Consider the following 25,014-nt stretch of genomic DNA (forward strand, 5'->3'; position numbering starts at 1 on the left):
GCTTGTCTACTGTACTCTATTAGTCTTCAGATAGCCCTCTTCGTGTGCACACAGATGATTGTCTAGTTGACTCTATTAGTCTTCACATAGCCCTCTTTGTGAGCACACAGATGCTTGTCTAGAGCAGTTCTTCTAGAAAGAGGATTTCTATGTATGTGGGTAGCATTTCTCACCTGTGCAGGTCACTCCGGCATCTCTCCCTGTAGGGCAGTTGTGGTGCTCCCAGCCGCGCTGTGCACACTCCCACAGAGCAAAGTCATCTGCAGTGCACTGTACATTACTCATCAGGACAGGCCAAGAACTGGTTCCGAAGGATGAATTGTATGTGTATGATTGGACTAATGCGCACCCGAGCTGTCTGCATACAATGGACGCATCAACCTGGTCCCAGGAATCATCACACACGGCCCCCCACACTCCGTTGTATCTAACTTCCACTCTTCCGGAACAGTGAGAAGGGCCATTTACCAACTGGACAATGTCAGGACCTGTAATGAGGGAAACAATGTCAAAGCCACACCAAAATCCCATCGTATCAAATGTCCCTCTTCTACGTGCAGTTGTTATTAGGATGGCTTCAGGTGCAACACATGAGGTACACTTGATTTCTCTCTTACAGTACCTCATCTCATCAACTTTGAGATTTCATTGTATGTATGCAAACTTCCTTAGGTACCTAGTCAGTCAGCCATGTTTCATACATTGGGTGGACTTGAAATGTATATTATCAATGCAATGCAGTTATCTGCCTTCACCCTCACCACCCCAACCATAGATCACTCTGGCTCTCCGTCTACTGAAGACCACCATCCATGATCACTTGTGTCCTGGGGTAAATCTCTCACCACTCCAACCATGGATCACCCTGGCTCTCCGTCTACTGAAGACCACCATCCATGATCACTTGTGTCACTGGGGTAAATCCCTCACCACTCCAACCATGGATCACCCTGTCTCTCCGTCTACTGAAGACCACCATCCATGATCACTTGTGTCACTGGGGTAAATCCCTCACCACTCCAACCATGGATCACCCTGGCTCTCCGTCTACTGAAGACCACCATCCATGATCACTTGTGTCACTGGGGTAAATCCCTCACCACTCCAACCATGGATCACCCGGGCTCTCCGTCTACTGAAGTCCACCATCCATGATCACTTGTGTCACTGGGGTAAATCCCTCACCACTCCAACCATGGATCACCCTGTCTCTCCGTCTACTGAAGACCACCATCCATGGTCACTTGTGTCACTGGGGTAAAGCCCTCACCACCTCAACCATGGATCACCCTGGCTCTCTGTCTACTGAAGACCACTATCAATGATCACTTATGTCACTGGAGTAAATCCATCACCACTCCAACCATGGATCACACTGGCTCTCTGTCTACTGAAGACCATCATTCACAATCACTTGCATTACTGGAGTAAATCCCTCACCACCACAACCATGGATGACCCTGGCTCTCTGTCCACTGAAGACCACCATCCATGATCACTTGCGTCACTGGGGTAAATCCATCACCACCCCAACCATGGATCACCCTGGCTCTCTGTCTACTGAAGACCATCATCCACGATCACTTGCATTACTGGAGTAAATCCCTCACCACCACAACCATGGATGACCCTGTCTCTCTGTCTACTGAAGACCACCATCCATGATCACTTTCATTACTGGAGTAAATCCCTCACCACCACAACCATGGATCACCCTGGCTCTCTGTCTACTGAAGACCACCATCCATGATCACTTGTGTCACTGGGGTAAATCCCTCATCACTCCAACCATGGATCACCCTGGCTCTCCGTCTTCTGAAGACCACCATCCATGGTCACTTGTGTCACTGGGGTAAAGCCCTCGCACCTCAACCATGGATCAACCTGGCTCTCTGTCTACTGAAGACCACTATCAATGATCACTTATGTCACTGGGGTAAATCCATCACCACTCCAACCATGGATCACCCTGGCTCTCTGTCTACCGAAGACCATCATTCACAATCACTTGCATTACTGGAGTAAATCCCTCACCACCACAACCATGGATGACCCTGGCTCTCTGTCCACTGAAGACCACCATCCTTGATCACTTGCGTCACGGGAATAAATACCTCACCACCCCAACCATGGATCACCCTGGCTCTCTGTCTACTAAAGACCACCATCCATGATCACTTGTGTCACTGTGGTAAGTCCCTCACTACTCCAACCATGGATCACCCTGGCTCTCCGTCTACTGAAGACTACCATCCATGATCACTTGTGTCACTGGGGCAAATCCCTCACCACTCCAACCATGGATCACCCTGGCTCTCCATCTATTGAAGACCACCATCCATGATCACTTGCGTCACTGGAATAAATAGCTCACTACCCCAACCATGGATCACCCTGGCTCTCTGTCTACTAAAGACCACCATCCATGATCACTTGTGTCACTGGGGTAAATCCCTCACTACTCCAACCACGGATCACTCTGGCTCTCCGTCTACTGAAGACTACCATCCATGATCACTTGTGTCCTGGGGTAAATCTCTCACCACTCCAACCTTGGATCCCCCTGGCTCTCCGTCTACTGAAGACCACCATCCATGATCACTTGTGTCACTGGGGTAAATCCCTCACCACTCCAACCATGGATCACCCTGGCTCTCCGTCTACTGAAGACCACCATCCATGATCACTTGTGTCACTGGGGTAAATCCCTCACCACTCCAACCATGGATCACCCTGGCTCTCCGTCTACTGAAGTCCACCATCCATGATCACTTGTGTCACTGGGGTAAATCCCTCACCACTCCAACCATGGATCACCCTGTCTCTCCGTCTACTGAAGACCACCATCCATGGTCACTTGTGTCACTGGGGTAAAGCCCTCACCACCTCAACCATGGATCACCCTGGCTCTCTGTCTACTGAAGACCACTATCAATGATCACTTATGTCACTGGGGTAAATCCATCACCACTCCAACCATGGATCACCCTGGCTCTCTGTCTACTGAAGACCATCATTCACAATCACTTGCATTACTGGAGTAAATCCCTCACCACCACAACCATGGATGACCCTGGCTCTCTGTCCACTGAAGACCACCATCCATGATCACTTGCGTCACTGGGGTAAATCCATCACCACCCCAACCATGGATCACCCTGGCTCTCTGTCTACTGAAGACCATCATCCACGATCACTTGCATTACTGGAGTAAATCCCTCACCACCACAACCATGGATCACCCTGGCTCTCTGTCTACTGAAGACCACCATCCATGATCACTTGTGTCACTGGGGTAAATCCCTCATCACTCCAACCATGGATCACCCTGGCTCTCTGTCTACTGAAGACCACCATCCATGATCACTTGTGTCACTGGGGTAAATCCCTCATCACTCCAACCATGGATCACCCTGGCTCTCCGTCTACTGAAGACCACCATCCATGATCACTTATGTCACTGGGGTAAATCCTTTCTACCCCAACCATGGTTCACTCTGGCCATCCATCTACTGAAGACCACCCTCCATGATCGCTTGGTTCACTGGGGTAAATCCCTCTCCACCCCAACCATTGATCACCCTGGCTCTCCGTCTACTGAAGACCACCATCCATGATCACTTAGGTCACTGGGGGAAATCCTCACCACCCCAACCATGGATCACCCTGGCTCTCTGCCTACTGAAGACCACCATCCATGATCACGTGTGTCACTGGGGTAAATCCCTCTCCACCTCATTACATACATGGTGCTCTTATGAATCACCCTGTGAGTATTATTATTATTATTATTATTATGCCCCTTGTTAACTCCAAGTCTTGCTACTTTACTAATGTAATCTCCTCTGGCGCTCTCCCCCTGGAACTCTGCCATGATATCCCCCACCACATTGTCACTCTACGTTCTCTCCTCTTTTAGCCAATGACTTTGCCCTCAGCTTATCTCCTAGGATAGCTCAGAGATATGATCACATCACAGCTCATCTCTCCATCCTCTACTCCTTTTCCCCAGCCGTTGGCACCTCTCCTTTTAGATTCCTCTGTCCCTTTCCCGCTCCTTCACACATGGGGTTGAACCATATTCTCTGATCAGCCAACCCTTCCTGTGCTCTTAAGACCCATTTGCCCACACATTATTAAAGGAATAATGTTCTTAACCCGGTCTGGCCCCTCTTTCCTCTTCCCCCCAAGTATCTCCTCTTGTATCTTCGCATGGCTACCCCTATTGAACCTGAACAGGAAGTGTATCTTAACCTTACTGTACCCTGGAATGTAGAATGACAACTCGAACACGGCTGCCATTAGGCACATACATTGGAACGGTGCCCGATTGGAAACTGGCATTCACAACTAACCTGATGAAAAGCACAGTAAATGGCAGATAAGCCTGAGGAGACAAGTTACACATGGAGAGATATAAGGTCTGCCTATAGAAACTCGGGGGTCAATCGTCTCATTCTAACCCTTCTGTTTAGGCTTCCTCCCTTCATGGCCCATTTAATAGACTTTATTATCCGGTACTTTGGGATGAGCACCCAAGCCCCCGTCATATAATTAATCTGAATCTCTGGAGACTACAAAGGAGCATTTTTAAACATATTAAGGGGTGCAATGAAAAAGCGAGTAAAACTGAGAGAACCTTATGCAAGTGTCTGTCTAATACCTATTGGGATATTCCTAGCATTACTGAGTAACATAGAGCCACATTGGGAAGAAAGAAGCAACACCTGCATTGGAGCTCCTATGCATTGTAACTGTGATGTTAAATTAATTGAAATACATTTGATCTGTTGTTCTTTGAGATGTCATTGATGGCTTTTGTTGAAATTATAACAGTGATGAAAGCAGTGCTTGGTACTAATCTGTAATCATCCGAGGATGCCTCTAATATAGCAGTGGGAATGTGTTGATGTGTACTTCTGATCGCTTACTTCTGTTGAGGGTGAACGAATGGGATCCCTTTATAAGGGTGTTATGGTTGAAGTGTTGTACTCGATTTGTAGAATCAACTGCTTTATATGTGAACGCATAGGCGGGGGATGTCGACTTCTACCTACCAGGTGCTTTGAGCCCACCATGGGAGGCGTGTTCATCAGTGTGACGAGGGCCAGGCCCAAATACCACCCCCTTGCACGAGCCTATGTCTGACTCGTCCACGTTTGTCTTATGCCATGCATCCTCAGGAAGGTGCTTGCCATTGCTTTTGTGTTTCCCAGAATGACAAGTCCAAACAAGAAACCAGCAAGAAGCATCAGAGTGAGGGTCGTTACGCAGCTACATATGCCAGCTGCAGGAATATTAAGGCCCGACCATCAGCAGCTAGTCCCCAGGATTATGAGACATGCCAGAGCCAGCAAAGGACCAGGGAAGAGACAGGAGATATGTGGATGACAAGGAGTCTGCATAGTGTTGATAAATAGCAGAGGCGAGTAAGCACAGTCGCGTTGGAACACCCAAGACCAGTTGGAAGTTATTCAGGGGTCATAAACCTTCTGAACAATAGGACTTACCTTAGGGTCACCAGAATCAAGGTCCCCTAACACGAACTTTCAACTTCCTGAGCCACCATTACTATTCTTCTTCTTCTTAATTATCGGTGGCGCGGGCGGACCCACGCAGGCGCTTCCCCATCCTATAGGATGATGTGCACCGTACCCACTAATTATTATTTAGCTCCATTTAAACTCACAACTCCTCCCACCTCCCCGTCTGCCTCAAAATCCAACATCACACTACTCCTCCTCCTGCCTCTCTCCCCATCACCTCCCAGCAAAACCCTCCCGCTCAGCTCAGCAACACCCAACGCAGTCAACCGAACCCTCATCAATTCTCTCTCTGCAACATGTCTATCACACCTAATCAGAAAATGTCCCACCGTTTCAGGCACCCCACACACCGCACAGTCCCTTGATTCACGCTTCCCTATTCGAAATAGACAGTCATTCAGCCCCACATGACCTATCCTCAACCGATTCAGCATCACCTCCTCCCCCTCCTCCATTCTGAACTCCCTGCATCCACCTTCACCGACACTTTCCCACAAACACCGAACATCCCCCTGCCCTTCACCCCACTCACCTACCTCTCCTGCCACTCATCCAGGACCCGTCTCACCATCACAACCTTCACCTCATCCACACTCAAAGGCAACCTCACATCAACCGCTCCCCTCCTCATACCCTCACCCGCCGCCAGATCCACCAACTCATTTCCCAAAATGCCACTGTGACTGGGAACCCACGCCAACTCCAAATCCATACCCCCGCGCACACACCGATCAATCTTCATCCTAATGTCCAAAATCACATCCTTACTATTCTGTGGCAGGCCCAACCTGAGGAAGAGGGCGGGATTGGATTGTAATATTTGCTTCCTGCAACACGTCCTGGGCAGGGAAGACAGGGCCATATTGCCCAGTGAGAGAGAACCCATCCAGGGAGGACAGATGGGGGATACAAGGAGACCACAGGAAGCAGGAAGTGAGAGTTATTTAAAGTGAGCTCAGAAGATAGACTAAGAGACCAGCAGGAGGGAGGAAAGAGCCTTGGAGTGTGGAGTCAATTTCTGGAGAAGCTGAGGTTTTCGCTGGGGAATTAAAGTGATACTGCACTGGGAGTGTGTGTGTTAGTGTGACAAGTGTTGTTAGATAAAGTAGTATAAGCAGTGACAGTGAAGTGGGTGTAAGTGGGGTAAAGGAGTGTCACTAATTAAACGTGGATGAAGTGGAATTAGTAGAGATGGGAAGGGAGAAGTAGTGTGGAGAATGGAGTTGTATGGAGGAGAGGTAGTAGTGTGGATGCGGGAGGTATAGTGTGGAGGAGGGGTAGTGGAGTAGTGGTGAGAGTAATAGAGTGGAGTGGAGGAGGCAGTTGTAGTGCAAGGGGAAGTGAGTAGGAAGATTGAAGAGAAGGTAGTGATATCAAAAGGTGGAGATGAGAGCAAGAAGTAGTGGGAGATATCAGAGAGTAGAAGAGTGAAGGAAATCTAGAAAAGAGATGGGTGGAGTTCACAAAGGACTGTAGAAGAAAGGACAGGCAAGGTAGCAAATGGCGTAAGCATGATAGAACAAGAGCTCCAGGCCCGATGGAATTTCAAATGTCCAATTAAAACAGGACCCTGAATCCTGGGCAGTTTTGATCATGGAGATATTCAACAGATGCCTCGAAACAAGATCTATCCCGAAAACATGGAAAACGGCAAACATCGTCCCAATTTTTAAAAAGGGTTTGAAGAGTGAAGCATAGAATTATAGGCCGATAGGTTTACTGGACGTCATAGGGAAGCTATTCGGAACATTGATTCTGGACGACCAGCAAGAATGGCAGAAAGAAGCTAAAACGGCAGACCCGTTCCAATCTGGATTTGAAAAGAACCTGGGAACATCCATCAAAATCATGATGATCAGTATTTTAAAGGCAAGAGCTCGGGAAGGCAAGTTAACAACATTCATAGCTTCCATAGACTTAATGCAAGCTTTTGATCGGGTAAATAGAAAAAGACTGTGGAAGAAACTAGAAAGATCAAAATGCCCCCCTTCCATTATAGCACCGATCAGAGCTCTATATAGTGAAACATCGGTGAGAGAGCAGCTAAACGGGGCCGGCCTGCTATCAAAAGCAATAAAGACAACAAGAGGGGTAAAGCAGGGTTGCCCTTTGGCCCCAGCATTGTACAAAGCCTATATGGCCGACATTGTGCATTCAGAAAATGATACTCGCTCTTTCCCTCCCATAATAGGTGAATCCAAGGTTACAAGGCTCCTCTACGCCGACGACATAATCTTGTTGGACCAAACTGCCATCGGCCTACAACGCCAATTAGACAGCCTCTCAGCCTACCTAAAAAAAACAGTTTGGATATCAACACAAACAAAACAACAATTATGATCATTGAAAAGCCAAAAACATCAACAAAAAACAACATTGGTTCGTAAATTCAGAAAAATTGGAAACAGTAGAAAACTTCACATACCTGGGAGTCAAAAGCTGCCGCAGTAAAATTGGAATTTCTCTGCAGGAACACCTCTTCGCAAGGACAAAAACTCTAGCAGCCCAGGCCCTGACTCTGGACAGAAAATACGGCAAAATACAGCAAATTTTCACTTCTTCCAGTGATACATTTTTTCAAAACAAAAGCCACGCCGGCGATAACATACGGAGCCGAGGCGATGTTACAACTTCCTGCCACACTGTGGGACAGACTTGAGGGCCTATTTTGGCGTAAAGTCCTGAAGCTGCCTAACTCGACACCAATAGCAGTAATCAGACGTGGTCATCTGTCGTCTGTCATCAATGAAATATGTGATTGTGAGAAACAGTCTTCTATTCTTGGGGAAAATACTGAGAACACCTTGTCTGAAAATCTTAGACATCATCTACAGAGAAATGACAAGTGAAAAGACCCAGATGTTGACTGTCTGCTACAAAAAACAACTGGCAGAAAAAATCGGGTGTTCGGAGTGGGACATCGAAAGAATCCCGGGAAAAATCAAGGACAGACTGAAAACTCAAGATTGGATCGAAACACTTGATAAAGCAAGTGAATACACATCCTCGTCACACCTGACATTTAACACCCAAGAAATAGACGAGGTGAGAACTTAGCTAAATAAATCTCCGAATAAACATCTGCGAACAATCTTTTTAAGAGCACGCCTGAATGTCCTAAAGACGAACAAAGTCTTACATTTCCGAAAGCAATCCGAAAACAACACATGTTATTATTGCTCAGTTACACAAAATACCGAGACAGTGCGACACCTCCTTCTTCTCTGCACAGGAACAGACAAATAAAGAACAATCTATCTCCGACCACACAGACTCAAACACCAGACGACAACTGATGAAGTTTGGTGGAACCAGATGATGAGTGGTGATTCTACATCTCTGACATTAGCAATAGCAAAATGTTTGCAATGTCTGGACTTAGACGGAAAGGCTGCAGACCAAAACCCATATGAAGAGGACACAGCAGCTTGAGGATACATTTTTAGCAAAGAAAGGAAATGTTACAACAAAAGAAAAACTGCACCAAGTTTGTAAAAATGGTTAACCACGATTAAACACAAATAAAAAAAAATGTAAAAAAAGAAGAAGGACTGTATCCGTTAGGGTCTCTTAACACACAATTCCCACTTCCATATAGAACATTAACACCTGGATAGTGTAAGGACAGCTAGGAAGTCCCTGAGGGAGTTTAGTTACATAGGCAATCTGCCTAAGTTTCACGTCTATTATAAGACAGACTTAGACAGTAGTGGTTAATATTCTATAGCTACTAAAGGAGGGTGGAGGTGCTAAACAAGACAAGAGAGAGGCAGCCCTAGGGCCTCAAAAACGTCAATACCAATATGTGAACCATCTCTGAAGGTTACAGCAATGCTTGTGCCTTCTGTACCTCAGGCAGGAAAGAAGTATGTGTCTTTACAAATGAAGGACTGCATGGGTAATACTATGGATTAATGATAGTATCAAATCCTGTCTAATTTTCTTTTTTCTTTAAAAAAATGTTTATGTTAGAATGACATTAAAATAGTACTTATGTCCATTATTCAGACGGCACACTTAGGTGCTGATTCCGAGTCTGACCGTGCAGGAAGGAAGTGGTGTTAATTCCGTTATTGTTATTTTTTGGGCGGTCATAGAATTACCTCCATTTTCCACGGAACACCAAATTACACGTTTTGTCGGAATTACCACTGGCAGAATTATCAAATGGTATTTCTGCTGATTCTTGGATGAAAAGTGGAGGATGTACTGTTTTCCTCCAAAAATCAGCAGAATGACCACTCACTAATACTGTCAGTGGTAATTCTGACACAAATCCCCAATGAAGTCGTATTGACTCCAGAAATGAGGACTAACACCACACTACCACCACTTGTAACCCCATGGTAAACCCACAGGACTGAGTGAGGGTAACAGTATCCAATATTGGCAGTAATTCAGTGGAATACCATCAAATTACTGCCACACTCCGAATGAGCCCTTTAGTGTCTATGGGGGTCATTACGAGGTTGGAGGTAAGGGATTACCGGCATCGGTAAGGGTGCCGATGCCGGTAATCCCTTATCTCCGTATTCCGAGTTGCCTTTGCGGGTCCTTCCTTACCTCCTGCTTTTAGCATGAGTTAAGTACGGGACTCGCAAAGGTACCTCGGAGGTAATTACGGTACCGTAATTTACGGTGCCGTAATTACCTCCTTCCCCATTCCCATTGAGCCCTATGGGGCAGAAATGGGAATGGGGAAAAGCAAAAGGTGAATGGGGAATTACCGGTCCCTCCAACCCTGGAATGGACCGGTAATTACTCCATTCACCATGCCGTATTTGGGACGGTTTCGGAGGCAACCATGGAGCTAATTACTCCATGGTTAGCTCCAAACCCGGAATGAGGCCCTATGTCCTGTAAAACGCTGGGCTGGTGAAGATACATGTGTTCCCATATAGCCGAAATCGATTGCTTTTTGATAAAAAAAGCTTTAGTGAATTAGATGAAAAATAATGTCTTTTACATGCTTGAATATAAGTACCAATATATAATTTTATCAAGGTTTGATGACCATTCAAAACTATGGGCCTCATTACACGTTGTGCGGTAATGGAATACCGTTACCGGTAAAGATTTCCGGGACCGTTAATTCCCTAAGCAAATCACGACCCGGACCCACCGCTATCTGCGCACCCGTTAATTACGGTGCCACTAATAGCGGCAAGACCCCCATGCCGGACTTAGCACCATGGCGCTAATACCAGGCCATCACAAGCCATGCGGACATGGTATTAGCGGCATGTAAAACACCCAAAAACCCCTTACCGGCATGGCGCTAATAACGGCATCGAAAAGCACCCGTTAAGAGACCTGAGCAGTGTACCCATCAACTACAGGTGGACACAATCAGCACAGGTGCATGCAATGGAGACAGGCAGCACAAAAGAGCACACCACACCCTTACCCACACCCCTTCCCACACCAAGATGGTCCCAATAGCAGCAGCATGACGTGACAGCCTTGACTACATGATAGCAGTGCAGCACCTACAACAACAGCCAGCACCAGAGGTGAGCCGTAACAGGCACCCATTCCTCACACCATACAAGCAATGACAGCCATCCACTGAGGAGGTGGCTCCTAACCCCTGTACGGAACCCACAGAACCATCAGGAAGAGGACAACAATATAGTACATCCTTCCAATGACAGTGCTCCGCTGCCTAAGCGGCCTGGGTGTGGCACTCCTGTACGGCCGTGTCAAAGTGGCAAAGACAACCATGGCATGTGTAGAGCATCACAAAATGTGCATATGATGGAATGTGCCTATGCCACTTGAAATTGACATGCAACCACCAGAAGAGTATGATGTGGCTGGGGATGAGTGTGGGTGGAATGCCCCGGCAGGACATGAAACAGGCATTGCCAAGGAGGCACACGATGTGCATCAGCATCTGATTCTGTAATCTCATCATGCACCAAGGTGAAATAGCATGGACGTAGATGGGAATTGTTGCCCTGGTGCATGTTTCGAGGCCCACAAAGGACCCTGTCCACAATGAATGACACATACACAATAATGGAGACCACGCTTGGGTTTCAAACTCTGAACAGTGTATATTGAACATATTGTGGTACTAAAGTGCATAACCCAAACTCCCAAAATACAACCTTACCCCCCTCCCCCCTCAACACACCCAAATACACCCTTACCCCCCTCCCCCCTCAACACACCTAAATACACCCTTACCCCCCTCCCCCTCAACACACCCAAATACACCCTTACCCCCCTCCCCCCTCAACACACCCAAATACACCCTTACCCCCCTCCCCCCTCAACACACCCAAATACACCCTTACCCCCCTCCCCCCTCAACACTCCCATGTGAGTCTCATGACGTGAATGTGTCCATTGCCACATGTGGCACACTAATCCTGGTGGCCCTATTTGCCAGTGCCTGCATCGTCATCTGGTGGTTGTGAAGCCGTGCGCCGCAGGTTCCGCATATACCGGCGCAGGGGACTAGTCTGGCGTGAACTCCCAGACGGGGAGGGGCCTGTTTCTTCCTGGGCCGTGAGTGGGCACCGACGCTCAATAGCATCTGCTATGCGGTTCATGGCCTGCCGCAGTTGGGCCATTTCACTGCAGATTCGGCTGGTGCATGCCTCCATGCCCTCCCTTGTCTGCTGTGCAAGTGTAGCAATGTCCTCCCTCAGGCGGGCTGTCCCTGCCACATGTTGACCTACTAGGCTACTCATCTTGGTCTGCCTCTGGTAGATGGACGAGAGGTCATGTCGCATGGTGGGTGCTGGTGGGATGGCTGATGCACCTGGTCCCATTGCACTTGCATCAGGAGAGGATATCTGGGGGCTCCATATCCCTTCAGGGGTGGGTGAATCTCCATGACTACCCGGACCTGAGGAGTACCTCGGGCTTGCCAGTAAGGGGCTTGTTGGTCTGGGGCTCTGGCTATCAGCATCAATGGCAGGTGTGTCCTCCTCATCTGAAGGTGGGGCCGTGGCTGCTGCTTCACCCGTTGAGCTGGTGGCAGCAGAGTGCATTCCCTCGATGCTGCCCTCACCTGCTGGGAGACACACTTCCGTGGGTGCCACGACGGGAGCAGCCATGGCCTGTGGATGCGTGCAACTGGTGTCCCGGCTGCTTTTGTCCCTGTGGTCATGGACACTCGTCCTGGCTGCCCTTGTGGATGTGGCGGTGTCCCCTGTGGCATCCCTCCTGGCTTTTTTGCTGGATGTGGGAGCAGGTGTGGAAGTGCGTGCCTCCTCAGTGTCAGTGTGTGATCCTGCAAGGGTGAGAAATGTTGACAACCATCAGTAATGGGTCGACCTGCCTTGAGCAAAATGAATACGTCATGCCGTTCTATGCATTCCGGGCTCTTTAGTGTGGATGCAGGTAATGGGGATGTTGGGTGGGTCATGCATGAATGGGTCTGTGTTGTACGGGCATGTGGTGATGCATGCATGTCTGTTTGTGGCTGGAGCCACGGCATTCATATGGACACATGATTGGGGGGAACATCACACTTCACTGTGCATTGTTTGATGCATACACTCACCTCCATCGGACGAAACGGCCACGCCATGCTCCATTTGTCCAACTCCCTCAATGCATTCCACCCCGATGGTTGATGCACATGTCTCCTCCCACTCAGTGAGCTTGATTGGCGATTCACTGCCTCCTCCTGTGCCCGTAGCCAGGTTGCGGTTCACGGATAGAATGTTCCGCACACGGAGCCGGAGGTCATCCCACCTCTTTCGGCAGTCTTTGACTGTGCGGGTTGTGGTGCCTACCGCGCTGACCTTATGGGCTACCTCTTCCCAGATGGCCTTCTTCTTCACAATGGTCTCCCGACGCATGTCGTTATTGAAGACGACATGAGCATTGTCTGCTAGTGTCTGCGTTAGCATAAGGAGCTCCTCCTTGCAAAATTTCTCCTTGCGTTGCCGCTCAGACGATTTTTTAACGGCCTTGGGCATCTTAACGGTGTCCTTGGTGTATTTCCCAACGTGGTTCCTGGTAAGGTGTCCTGGATAAGGAGGATGGCAATGGATTGTGTTTTTAAAGATGGCCGCCGTGCTCTTTCCCGTTCCGGTGCGATGACGCTATTTCCGGTTCCGCAATATTACGGTAACCGCTATTAGCAGTGACCGCTAATGGCGGTCACCGCTATTTGCATGTGGCGGCAGGTCGGAAGTGCTAACAGCGCTTTCGAGGATGCCGTTAAGGGACTTTTTGGGGACTTTTGCGGCATGGCGGTAGGCTCATTACCGGCATGGCGGTAGGCTCGTGCCTGCGATCTCGTAATGGCATGCAATTTGCGGCCTCTTGCGAGGGCGGACACGCTAATTACGCCATGCCGGTAATTAGCGATTTTTACCGCCTACCGTGTAATGAGGCCCTATGTATTTCGTTTCGTTAGAAATTCTAATTAGTAAGCTATACTATAGGAAATACAGTCTTACTGTTTCTTTGTTTTGTATTTATGTAAATTTATTTTAAATTGTTTTTGTGTATTTTCTGTTAGACATATGCTTCAAAATGTAATAAAGAGAATGTACTTTTCTGATTAAATGCATGTGTGCTCACAGGACATCCATATGTAAATGCCTTGACTAATCAGTAGACATTGTTCAATAGATGTAAATAGATGCCTTGACACTGTCCCCTCTTCGAAATTGTTTTTCTGGACCGTGTAAAGGCGGCATGGTGCCACAAGTAGACACTGACACAACAGTATAAGTTTCAAAACCTTTATTTGTATGCTTTGAATGGGTTTGGGAAAACTCCAAACTTGCCCTAACACTAAATGGGAGCAATCTCAACCATACAAATAAGGAAAATACAGTCCTGGTCAGTCTTGTCAAAACAAAAATGTCCTATACTAAAAAACAAATCCCTGCTGTTGGGAAGGGGCCCCTGTCTCACCCCCTAGGTGCTTTAGAGTGAGGCGAGATGCATTTGAAGCACTGTGATGGGCCAGGGCATGTGGGGGGACAGTGAAATCAATATAAACAAATATACTTAATCCCCATAGTGTAACGCGGGCGCGAGCATCATTACTATTTGCGTAGATATTAGTAAACCTAGGTAGAAAGTGATGCCGGCGCAGTGAATGCTGCATTGCATGCATTAGGCCCAAATTGCGAGATACGGGAATTCCCCAGCCATGCCCAAACTCCAAGGAAGACAGCCCACAACCCCGAGCACCACACCGCCTATTCATTGTTCTAACAGTGTTCCAAAGATGTGTTTTTTACTCAAGAGGAAAGAGACATACAAGCCTGTGATCACAGACTGGCACCTGGTGTGCATGTAATCTCACACTGGCTAAAGCATGACCCGGCCCATCCCCAGTCAACCACAACTTATAGCCCATATAACTGATTAAACCATAAGACCCCTGAATTCCATGGCACCACGTGCCCTTTGACCACCAACCCCAAAGTAACAAGTCCTGAAATGTTCGAAGAGGACGGACAGGGCACATTGTTGAAGCGACAATTGTGTGATTTGTATTGCGAGATGCTGGGAGGGTAAATTATAGTTCAAAATTAGGGTGGAGACCTTGGAGACGGATGGCGTGGAAGGGAGTGAGTGAAATGTGTGTGTGAAGGTTAAAGTGTCCCAGAACCTCCTTTGTGATTGTCTTGAGGCCGCCCAGGTACACAGTTTAGTGATAAAACAACATTATGTCAGGAGTGTAGTTAATTTCTTCTTTGACCTTCGACATGAGAAGAAGATGATCACTGCAGAACTCACGTGATGGAAGAAGGATGGATTGGGCAGGAGCCAATGGCCTGGCATCTCTTATGGAGTGACCAGACCATGTATGGCCACCCACCAACCAGCGGCGTCTTGTAGAATGATGTTTTTCTTCATAAGATTCTGATTGTACTACTTTTCGGCAGAACATTCTTAGCAGTAGAGTTCTCTTGCTGGTGCTCTCATCTGCTTGTGAGATTATAGGACACTGAAAAAATGTATATAGACTCTATACTACCCATAGCCAGACCCAGAAATATATGGGACCGGTACAAGCAATACCTTGCGGACAAGGCTATGGCGGAAGAATTAGAATCGGAGAATACCTGATTGTGTATCATTATTGAAGTGTAATTACTTTGGAACGGTGAAATGTACGTGATCGGCTTGTGTGCACCAATAAATAAAGTTTAAAAAAAAAAAAAACTTGTAATCCTTACAAGATCGACTTGGGCCTTTCTTCCCCAGCGGGTTGTATTCTCTCTGGTGTGAGCGTTCAGGGACTTGCCTTCAATTGGGGACCCCAATGTGATCCCAGCACCCCTCCACCTCTTATTTGCGTAGGCTTCCAGGCTGCGGCCACCTACAGCGACCAGTCCCGAAAAAAACAAGGGTTTCCAAGTGCTCTAGCAGGATCCATTTTAAGAGAAGTCCTCTCTACTCTTTGAAGCGGGGGTGGCTCCAAAGAAAGTGACGGCCTGTGTTGGAACCCCATGACGGAGGAGTTCGGGTGAGCATGCACATGTGAGTAGAATCTTGTGAGTGATAACAAGTAGCGGACAGATGCATGAGGAAGTGTGAGAGGTGTGTGCAGGTGGAGAGCGAGGTCATTGGTGTGACGTGGGTGAAGTTTGTGTTATTTTCCGTTAGTGTTTGTACTGTGAAGAGATTATTTTGGTAAGGCATTATAAGGTAAGGCGGAGGTAAGGCAGGGAGCAGTCACCTAGCCAATCAAACCATAGTGCGACTTGGGTCTCCCAGGAGACCCTGTGCAGGGGGCCTAAAACCCCTCCCTCACATTCAGTCCACCCAGACTCTCAGGTGCCTAAGGAGCACTTCTGAGCAGAAGCCCGCCAAAGGATGGCGAACAAAGGAACCAAACGAAACCTGGTAAAACACGAGAAAGACCTTTACAAAAAGAAATGGCAAATAAACCCAGCCGGAACCGAAATAAAATAAAAGGGGTCCAGCGGGTTAAAGTTCGAGGCTACTAACTTAGCCTAAAACAGTAAAAAGGCTATTTTCATAGTCTGCGGTAGGTATAAAATTGTAGATACCACTGCCACCAGCCAAATCTTAAAGAAAGGGGAACGAAATAATGTTCCATGAGAAACAGACAAATACGGATAACTATTAACCCTTTCCAGTACTTTATGGAAGATAGTTTGTACTGGGTCTGTGAATTTAAAAAGACTAATAAAGTCAATGGCAACTTTACATGTTCTGGGACAGTAGTCAGTCCCAGAAAATGGAGTTTAACGTGGGAAGTATGAAAAAGATAACCCTGTTGCACTGCACTAAAGGTGCTGTGTGACAAATAATAAAAGGATGATGCCTATGGAGCAGGTGAGGTTCCACAGTCTATGAACACATAAATGTACAACACACAGTCAAAAACACATGTAAGAGTGGGGATAAAAAGGCTCACACTCTTATCAGGTGAAAAAAATAAATCCTAGAAATCCAGCAAAGCTGCTGAGGGACTCAGTAGGTAAGGGAAATTAGCCATTCTGGAAAATTCTCCCTAACAAGGATAGAGGATACACTGCAAATTGCAGTGGAAAAGCAGGACCAGGAAAAATTAGAAGAAGCATAGAGCCTAGCGGAGGATGAGTTAGTGCGGTTAGGTCAGCAGAGAGTGAAGAGAGGGAAGAAGTGAATAGGCAAGTAAAGGACATAGAAGAAGGAAGGTGGAGGCAAGGACAGGTTCTTGTTGGATTGGGTAGGCCAGTTATCAAAGAGGTCAACGTGGAGCTTGAGCACATAAATGTCACTACAGGTACAGGATTTGAGCAAGGAGAGCTGGAACCTGCACCCTGCGGTAGTGCCGAGTATGTTTCCTTGCTCATAGAAACACCAGGGGTTGTGATAATAGGAGTAGGAGACGAGGATAAATGGGAATCAGATGTTGAGCAGGGAGAACAGGGTGTAGTATCCCCGCCTCCCACTCTAGTAGCAGTGACAGAGATCAAACCATTGGGTTCTAGGTTGGCTGTGGTGATCAGCAGGGGAACGATGGGGAGAGACCCAGTAAAGGCGAGTGTGATTCAATGTATGTTGCTCCAGAAGGGTCAGAAAAAGGTGTAACATGTCCTGTGGTCACACATGGACCGGAATAATTTGATGAAGACAGGATGGGTGGGGGAATCGGATTCATCCATTATAGAAGCACACTGACGTGTCATGTTGGCCATAGGGGACATAAAAAGCATATTCACAGCTCTAATGGGGGAGCAGTCAGATGAGTTTTGAAGGTGATCAGGGTATCTGGGAGTCAAGTTGGATATGTACACCCAGGGTGGAGCAGCACTCAGTAATTACAGGGCACAGGAATGGGGGGGGCATGTGGGTCATGTACGATACGCCAGATATACATTTGATTCTGGGCAAGACAATGAAATTAGATGACAATCCTGCCGCACATATCCAGTTAATTCAAGAGATGTCGAGGGCAGAGACCGTAGAAGCCCGGGATAAGAACTTGGCCATTTTTTATCATATGCAAAAAAAGCGACTTCCCAACAAGTCCACCATAACCTAGATAACGCAGCAGGGATGGAGGCCAAGGGTTGGCTGGAAATTCAGGCACATATTATGCATTTTTGTAAGAGTAGGCAAGAGAAGGAAAAAGGGAGCATGGAGAAGGCACAAAAGGTAGATGCAAATCTGGTCAGGGACAATTGGGGCTACAGGGACATATTGGATGAGGTATGGCAAAAGGTTGGCTTAACGGGTATGCTCCCAGGAATAGGGGAACATTTTCACAAGGAGGTAGGTCATTTGACGGGTTCGGAGGAATGAGGCCCCGGTTTAATGGGCCGGTGGGATGTAACTATAAAGGGTTGTATTGGATCCAGTGATGGTCATGTGGAAGGATGGGGCACATGGCGCGAGATTGTCAGAGCAGGCCACAGTATTTCAACATAAGTGTTCAGCAAATGCTCCCCTCCGACCATGCCATATGCCCAGGTTCTGGGCAATCGCAGCAGGTACGGGTTTAACAGAACTGGGCGCCTGGGGCTGCACAGAACTATGTGTTCAGCTGACAATGCCAGCATAGGCACCGGTACAGGCATGAGAGAACAATCCTTCACCAAAGGAACGGTCACTCTCTACACTGGAGCAAGTGTTTTGGAGGGAATCCTTTCCCGCTCCCCAGTGCTAACATGGACCCGGATTAGGACAGCCTGCAGGGATCTCTGATGTGTCCAGTCCTGTCTGCTACTGCTGATCTGGAAGAAAAACCCTGGAAAGGGGTAAAAGTAGGTAACCAAATATTTTCATTTATGGTCGATCCAGGGGCTACAAAATCTTGCATCAAGGATGGTTAGTTTCCCTGGTCATGCAAGATGATGGACACACAGGGATTCTCTGGGGCTATCCTGTACAGTACGTTTCAGTGAGGACCTACATATTAAGGTAGGTACACAAAATGTATCTGCTCCTTTGTTGTATTGTGCAGATACCCCGGCAAACCTCATGGGCAGAGATCTCCTTAGTAAACTTCACCTAACGATCCCTTTTACAGAGGAAGGTATATTGTGCTCGACTCCAGGTTTGTATCCGGTAAGAGAAGCTGCGATTTCGAGTGCATACTGTAGTGATAGTGCGATAAGGGTGGTACCTGTACATTCAGCTTTGTTCTTTTATGGAGTAAAGTTTGTGTTGAGTTGGGTCTCGGGATTCAGAGCTCATGGCGGGTACCAATTGAATTCTTGTTTCTGCCTGCTGGGCCACAGGAGGTAACAACCGGCACCATTGTGACGGTTCTCCTAGAAGCAGTAATGATCAAGAAGGTCAGGGTGGTTCTCTCAGGCACTGAGGAGGAAGGCGGAGAGTGGCGCACAGTGTTGTGCATTGACCTGACCTTATCGCTAACGGAAGTGTCCGCCGAACAATTGTTTGAAGATGCTGCAGACACAGGAGAGATGGTTTTTAAAGCTGGAGTGCCTTGCCAGATAGTGATAGAACAAATTGTTAAAAATACAATGCCATATTGGAAGGAGTAGTTGGAGAAGGTGCCGATCCATTTGTGGACCACAAATCCTCACAATGTGGGGCTGTTAAAGAGTGTTAGAGCAGTACGGATAAAATTGAAACCTGGACTACCATGTGTTAAGCAGTACCCCATGTCTAGAGAGGCTGGCAAAGGGATTCATGAGACCATTATGACATTGTTGAAGCAATGCATAATACAACCTTATGTGTCCCCATGCAACACAGCCATCAACCCTACAAAAAAAGCAAAGTGGTACAGTTGGAGAATGGTCCAGGATTTGCGCCCTCTGGATAACATTTTGAGGTGGAGTTCCCGGTGGTACCACATCCTGCTACCATTCTCTGTAATATCCATACTGGCTCGATCCACTTTACGGTGATCGATTTAAACAATGCATTTTTCTCAGTCCCCTTACACCCCGATTCTCCGTACTGCACAGCGTTTACGTATCGTAATCAGAGGTTTGAGCACACAGGGTTGCCCCAAGGGTACTGTGCAGTGTTGGATTGGCCCGTCCGCCGATCGGCCCGTGGCCGATACGAAATCCTTAGAGGCTGGCGAGGGGCCGGGTTTCAAGCCTATGCCTGGGCCGGTCTCACGCTGGCTCAGGGCTGCCTGCAGTGCTGATCTGCTCTGCATGATCAGGGCCTGCGGGCAGCAAGTCGGCGCGAGACTGACACCATGGCACTAGGTGATTGTGAAGGAAGTGTTACCTCAGCCCGGTCCGCTACCAGTGTTTTGTAAAAAAGTAACAGATTCCTGCAACTGCTCGCCCTTGAAGGACCTGGGGCAGCAGCAGGCAGTCTGATGGAGGAGCCTGGAGGCCGCCTGGAGGGCTGGGCTTGGCCAGAGGCGCGAAAAAATTGCTTTCAACTTTGCAGGAAGCAAGCAACGCATTTGTTGCAAGCCACTTTGCAAAGTTGAAAGCAACTGATGTTGGCCATGGCCAATGAAAATGCGGCGAGACTCCGTGCCGCCACCAGCCCTCACTCCCAGCCCCAGGTTAGGACTGGAGCTGCAGCCTGCAGGAAGCCACACACAAAGGAGGGCCTGACCGGTGCCATTGGCGAGGTCGATGAGGCCCCTGTCTCCACACCACAGCAAGAGTCCGTCGACTCATCTCCAGCAGTGCAGCAGAGGCCAGCCCAGGAGGGCACGCAGGCACTCGGGCACGGGCGACCCCCCTACCCACACAGTCACTACCCCACAGTGGCAGCGGTGATGGAGAGATGCCCCTGGCTGAGTTGAGGAGGTAAGAGTCACCTGCAGTAAATCCGGTTATGGCCGGTAAGATAGCTCAGCGGGTTGAGCGCTCGCTGCTGCGATCTGAGCGTGATCTGCAGGTCGCAGGTTTGAATCCCGGCAAGGCCAACTCAGCCTTTCATCCTTCCTCCTACTGGTACTTTAATGATCTTCCGCACTCTGCTCGCATCAAAGAAGCCCAGGGAAAGCCAGGCAGGTGACATCTACCAGCATCGTGTTCACACACGCGCTGCTTCTGACAGTGTGGGACTACGAAGGATGGAGCGTGGCTCGGCGCTGCTTCCTTGTGCTGTACACTCGCTGAAGCATTCCCGCAAATCGGCTCGTCTGTAGCTCGACAACTACCTCCATTGAAATCTACATTAGACGGGGACTGAGGCAAAGAAACGTGCACTGTTACTCTTGATGTGTGACAGGGAAGGCTTCATGGCTGCTACTGGGCCGCAGTTCTACTCTCTGTGAAGTACGGGTGTCGCCATCAAGTCTGCCTCTGCTTTCTCCTGTGTGCGTGGGGATTGGATGGGCTTTGCACTTCATGGCTATGCTGCACTTTGTTAGAGTGTAGGCAGGAATAGTGCACAACTGCTACTCTCATGGGTGGACCTGGAACCAAAAGAGGCTCTGGAAATAATTTTCAAAGTGGAACATATTAAATACTTTGAGGTCAGCTCAGAGAGGGGTCGGGCCGCAAACCCCCAGGCGGGTGGTGTAGTTTCTCCAGAAATAGGCCAGAAGGGTCAGTCCCAGGGGAGGAGCCTGCTCACGATAGGTCAGGGAGAGTTGGGGGTCGGTGCAAAGAACTGTGGGTAGCTGAGGCTGAAGATGGTGAGCGGGTCACAGTGGAGAGGTAGTGTGGTAATGTGAGGGGGTAGGCTGGAGCTGAGCCTTAGAAGGGGTGGTAAGAGTAAAAGGGGGGCTAGTGGGTGGAGTTATTGGACGGTATTGGGGCCGGCATGGTACAGCCTCAGGATCGGCCACGGTAGAGCAGGAGGAGAAATGGCCATCAACAAGCACACCCATGCCTGGTGGTAGAGGCCTGGCACAGGTGGGTGCTGGGATGAGGGCTCAGGCCCCCCCACACCGCCGGGGAGCAGAATACTGTTGGGGTGAGACTGGGCATGGTCTCCCTGGAGCTATCTGAAGGGGAAGAGGGATTGTGGATGGCCATTTTGGAATAGAGCCAAAGCTGATCAGGACTTGGTGAGCACTTGGCAGACAAGGGTTGGTAGCATGGTACGGTGCTGCACTCGGAGAGGGAGTGCAGGGCCGCAGTGGTAGGGGGGCACAAGCATCAGTGGTTAGAGGTTGGGCATTATGACAGCGAGGGTTCAGTGGATGGGAATGGCTTGGGACGGTGAAAGGGCTGAATGGGTGGGGAAAAGAGGGGTGGATAGTTGGGAAGAGTAGGAGATTTATGATGAGGTGAGGATAAAAGGGCGTGCAGAGGTCACAGGGGTGAGACTTCCTTGGGGATGAATGGGAGGAGCCATGGCTATGGAAGGAGGAGAGGATGGTTTTTGCCAAAGGGGGGGAAAAGGGAGGAGTGTTGGTCTTGCCCACACTAGGCACCCAGGGCAGGGTGCATAGTCCAGCCACAGATGGCGAAATAACATGGAATGGAGGAGTAATGGTGGAAGGTGGTTCCAGAGGAAAAAGAAATGGCAGCACAGCCAAGGGTGAAAGGGGAAGGAAAGACATACCCCAGGCATCCGGAGCAAATGCGAGGGCATGAGCTCACAGTGGAGGAAATGCTGACAGTGGAGGAAATAGAGGGTTGCTTGGCAGTTTAGGAAAGGGAGAATGAGCAGTGCTGGGCTCTCAGAGGGAGAGATGTGGGTCCCCACAGGAAAGGCTGGAAGGTGGGGTAAGGGTGGATGTGGATTTGGGGATGGGAACGGAGGCGGTGAGAGTAGAGTGGGCCCAGGAGGAAAGGGGACAGGAGGATTTAGAGAGCAGCAAAGGGCAATGTGCATGCTAAAGGGAGAGTGTACCAGAGTTGGTGCCATGACCGCGAAAGAGGGGTCAGACATAGGAGGAAAGGAAAGTGAGGAAGGAGGACGAAGTTTCCAGACAAAAAAAAGGTTTTGAGAGGACTTCATGCTATCAGCAAAAGAAAACATTTGGAAATAGAGGTTTGCAGAGGTTTTCAAGGGCAGTGGAGGAGGACTTACAAGTTGGGCAAGTTTTCTTGAAGCACTTTTATGGAGTGTCAATAATGTGGTTGGGGCACAGTTGTTAGGAATGGGAAATGGTGTGTGAAATGGTGTGCCGATTGATGGCGTGTTGACTGGAAGAGTTTGCAGTAATCCGAGGTCGATCAATGAGTACCAATTTTGGTTGGGTGATATTGTAAGTAAATATGTGCTCTGTAAAGCACTTTGGATTAAGGCGCTATATAAATAACACATCATTATCATTTATATCCCCCCACCTGTCTCACTTTGTCTCTCTTAGCTCCACACCCTGATAACCAAAGCTCCATTCTTTGTTGCGCTTCCATTTTCTCCCACTGCCTCCCCTTCACCCTTTTTGCTCACTACTCTTACAACTCCCTCTCCACCAGTGCCCGCCACAGCATCATTAGATCCCAGGAGCAGCAAGCTATGCTGTTGGGGTGAAAGAGGAACATTCCTGCCATGCTTGGGGGGCAAAAACATGAGATAGCGACCCCGCAGGGCATGCTCCTACTCACTGCTTGCCATGATAGGGCGTTGCTGTGGAGAGTTGTGACTGGCAGCTAGGAGCAAGGAAAGACTACTATGGTTGGCCTCTAAATCTGGTTAATGGACAATGCAGATGAAATTGGATGTTTTTGTTGTTGATGATTTAGGCACATTAAAGTCTATGGAGGGGTCTTGGGTTTGACGTGTGGGTGTACATTGTCCAGGGCTGGTGACACCCACCCAAAGAGAGTGAATTGAGGTATGCAACACAGGGCATCGCAACTCTGCGTGATAAGTAGAGCGACAGACTGTGGCATGTTTTCCACACTGCACTCCGCCTGATTGTGGAGACGGGCACTATTAATGGTATCCACTACATAATAATTGCTCAGTTGACTATTGCTGATTTGATAGCTCAGTGGGTTGAGCGCTTGCTACTGCGATGTGTGTGTGATCTGCAGGTTGTAGGTTCGAATCCCAGCAAGGCCATATCAGCCTTTCATCCTTCTGAGGTTGATAAATGAGTACCAACACAGGTTGGGTGATATTGTATGCATATTTGCTCTACAAAAAAGAGCTTAAGAGTAAGTGCTATACATTAACATATTATCATTTGGCCTTGGACGTCTGCTTCCATTGACAATGGTTTGAGGACCACTTTTCTTGATGCAAGGGGTGGGCCACTTTTTGAGGTGACCTTGAAGGCTGGGCCACTTTTTTGAGGCGAGGGGGGGCCACTTTGTTTTGGGTGTCCGGGCCTATTTCTTGTCCCAGTCCGACCCTGGTACTGTGAATCTCGAATTGTTCTCAACAGGGTGTTTCAGATGTATTTGGGTAATTTACATGTGTCCAGTACAGTCATTCAGTATGTGGATGCTTTACTAGTCTGAAGCACTTCAGAAGAGCAGTGGCGAGGAGATTCAATAGCGTGTATATATGTATTTATTTATTGGGCATGTATAATGTGCCTATACAGCAAATGATGTTTCAAGGCGCAACAAGACAAAACAGGGGGGGTGGGAGGCAGGGTTGAATAATAAGAAAAACTGTCCTTCAAGGCCTAGTGTCATTCATATCATGCAAGTGCAGTAACACGATGTGCAGGGGAGTGGGGTGGTGGGGGAGCTGCTCAGAGCGGAATTCCCTAATGCTAAGGTGAGAAAAGAAGTGCAGATCGGAGTGTAGAGCGTGCAAGTGCTGGAGGGGTGGATGGGGGAAGAGGGCCCCTGGGCTAGGCAAGTGCTAAGTTTAGGCCAAGTGTACAAGTGCCAGGGGAATGGTGCGGGTGCAGGGAATGAAGGACCAGAACCTGAGTGCGAGAACAGGGCCGGATGGGTTCAATAGAGGTGCAGGCCCCGCTAGGCTAGTACAGGGGGACGAGGCCTGGTGGGGCAAGTGCGGTAGGGGGGTCACGGTTTATTGGATGGTCACTCTGAACTCAGTGAGTTCACCCCCCAATCAAGGTGTCCCACAACAAATTTCTTAACAGATTCAAATTTGGTTAGGTCTCCAACCTGTATAATACCATTCAAGAGATACCCTCTGTATCACCTTTAAGCTAGGAACCAGGTTGGTGTATGGAAATACTAGTGTATAT

The 25,014-nt window shown here is 48.5% G+C and overlaps 1 protein-coding gene across 2 annotated transcripts in view; it reads right to left on the bottom strand.

Moving 5' to 3' along the window:
• LOC138498731 (CD5 antigen-like) overlaps window positions 1–25,014 on the bottom strand; it is a 437,221-nt gene that overhangs the window by 303,045 nt on the left and 109,162 nt on the right. Inside the window, exon 4 of one of the 2 annotated variants that reach the window (XM_069622368.1) lies at window positions 174–488. The exons of the other annotated variant lie outside the window; for it this stretch is intronic. Within the exon in view, the coding sequence (XP_069478469.1) occupies window positions 174–488 (315 nt within the window). The remainder of the gene's footprint in view (window positions 1–173; window positions 489–25,014) is intronic. 2 annotated transcript variants of the gene reach the window in all.

This window comes from Ambystoma mexicanum, chromosome 5q (assembly GCF_040938575.1).
Source record: "Ambystoma mexicanum isolate Mex_15411 chromosome 5q, UKY_AmexF1_1, whole genome shotgun sequence".
Taxonomy (NCBI): Eukaryota; Metazoa; Chordata; class Amphibia; order Caudata; family Ambystomatidae; genus Ambystoma; species Ambystoma mexicanum.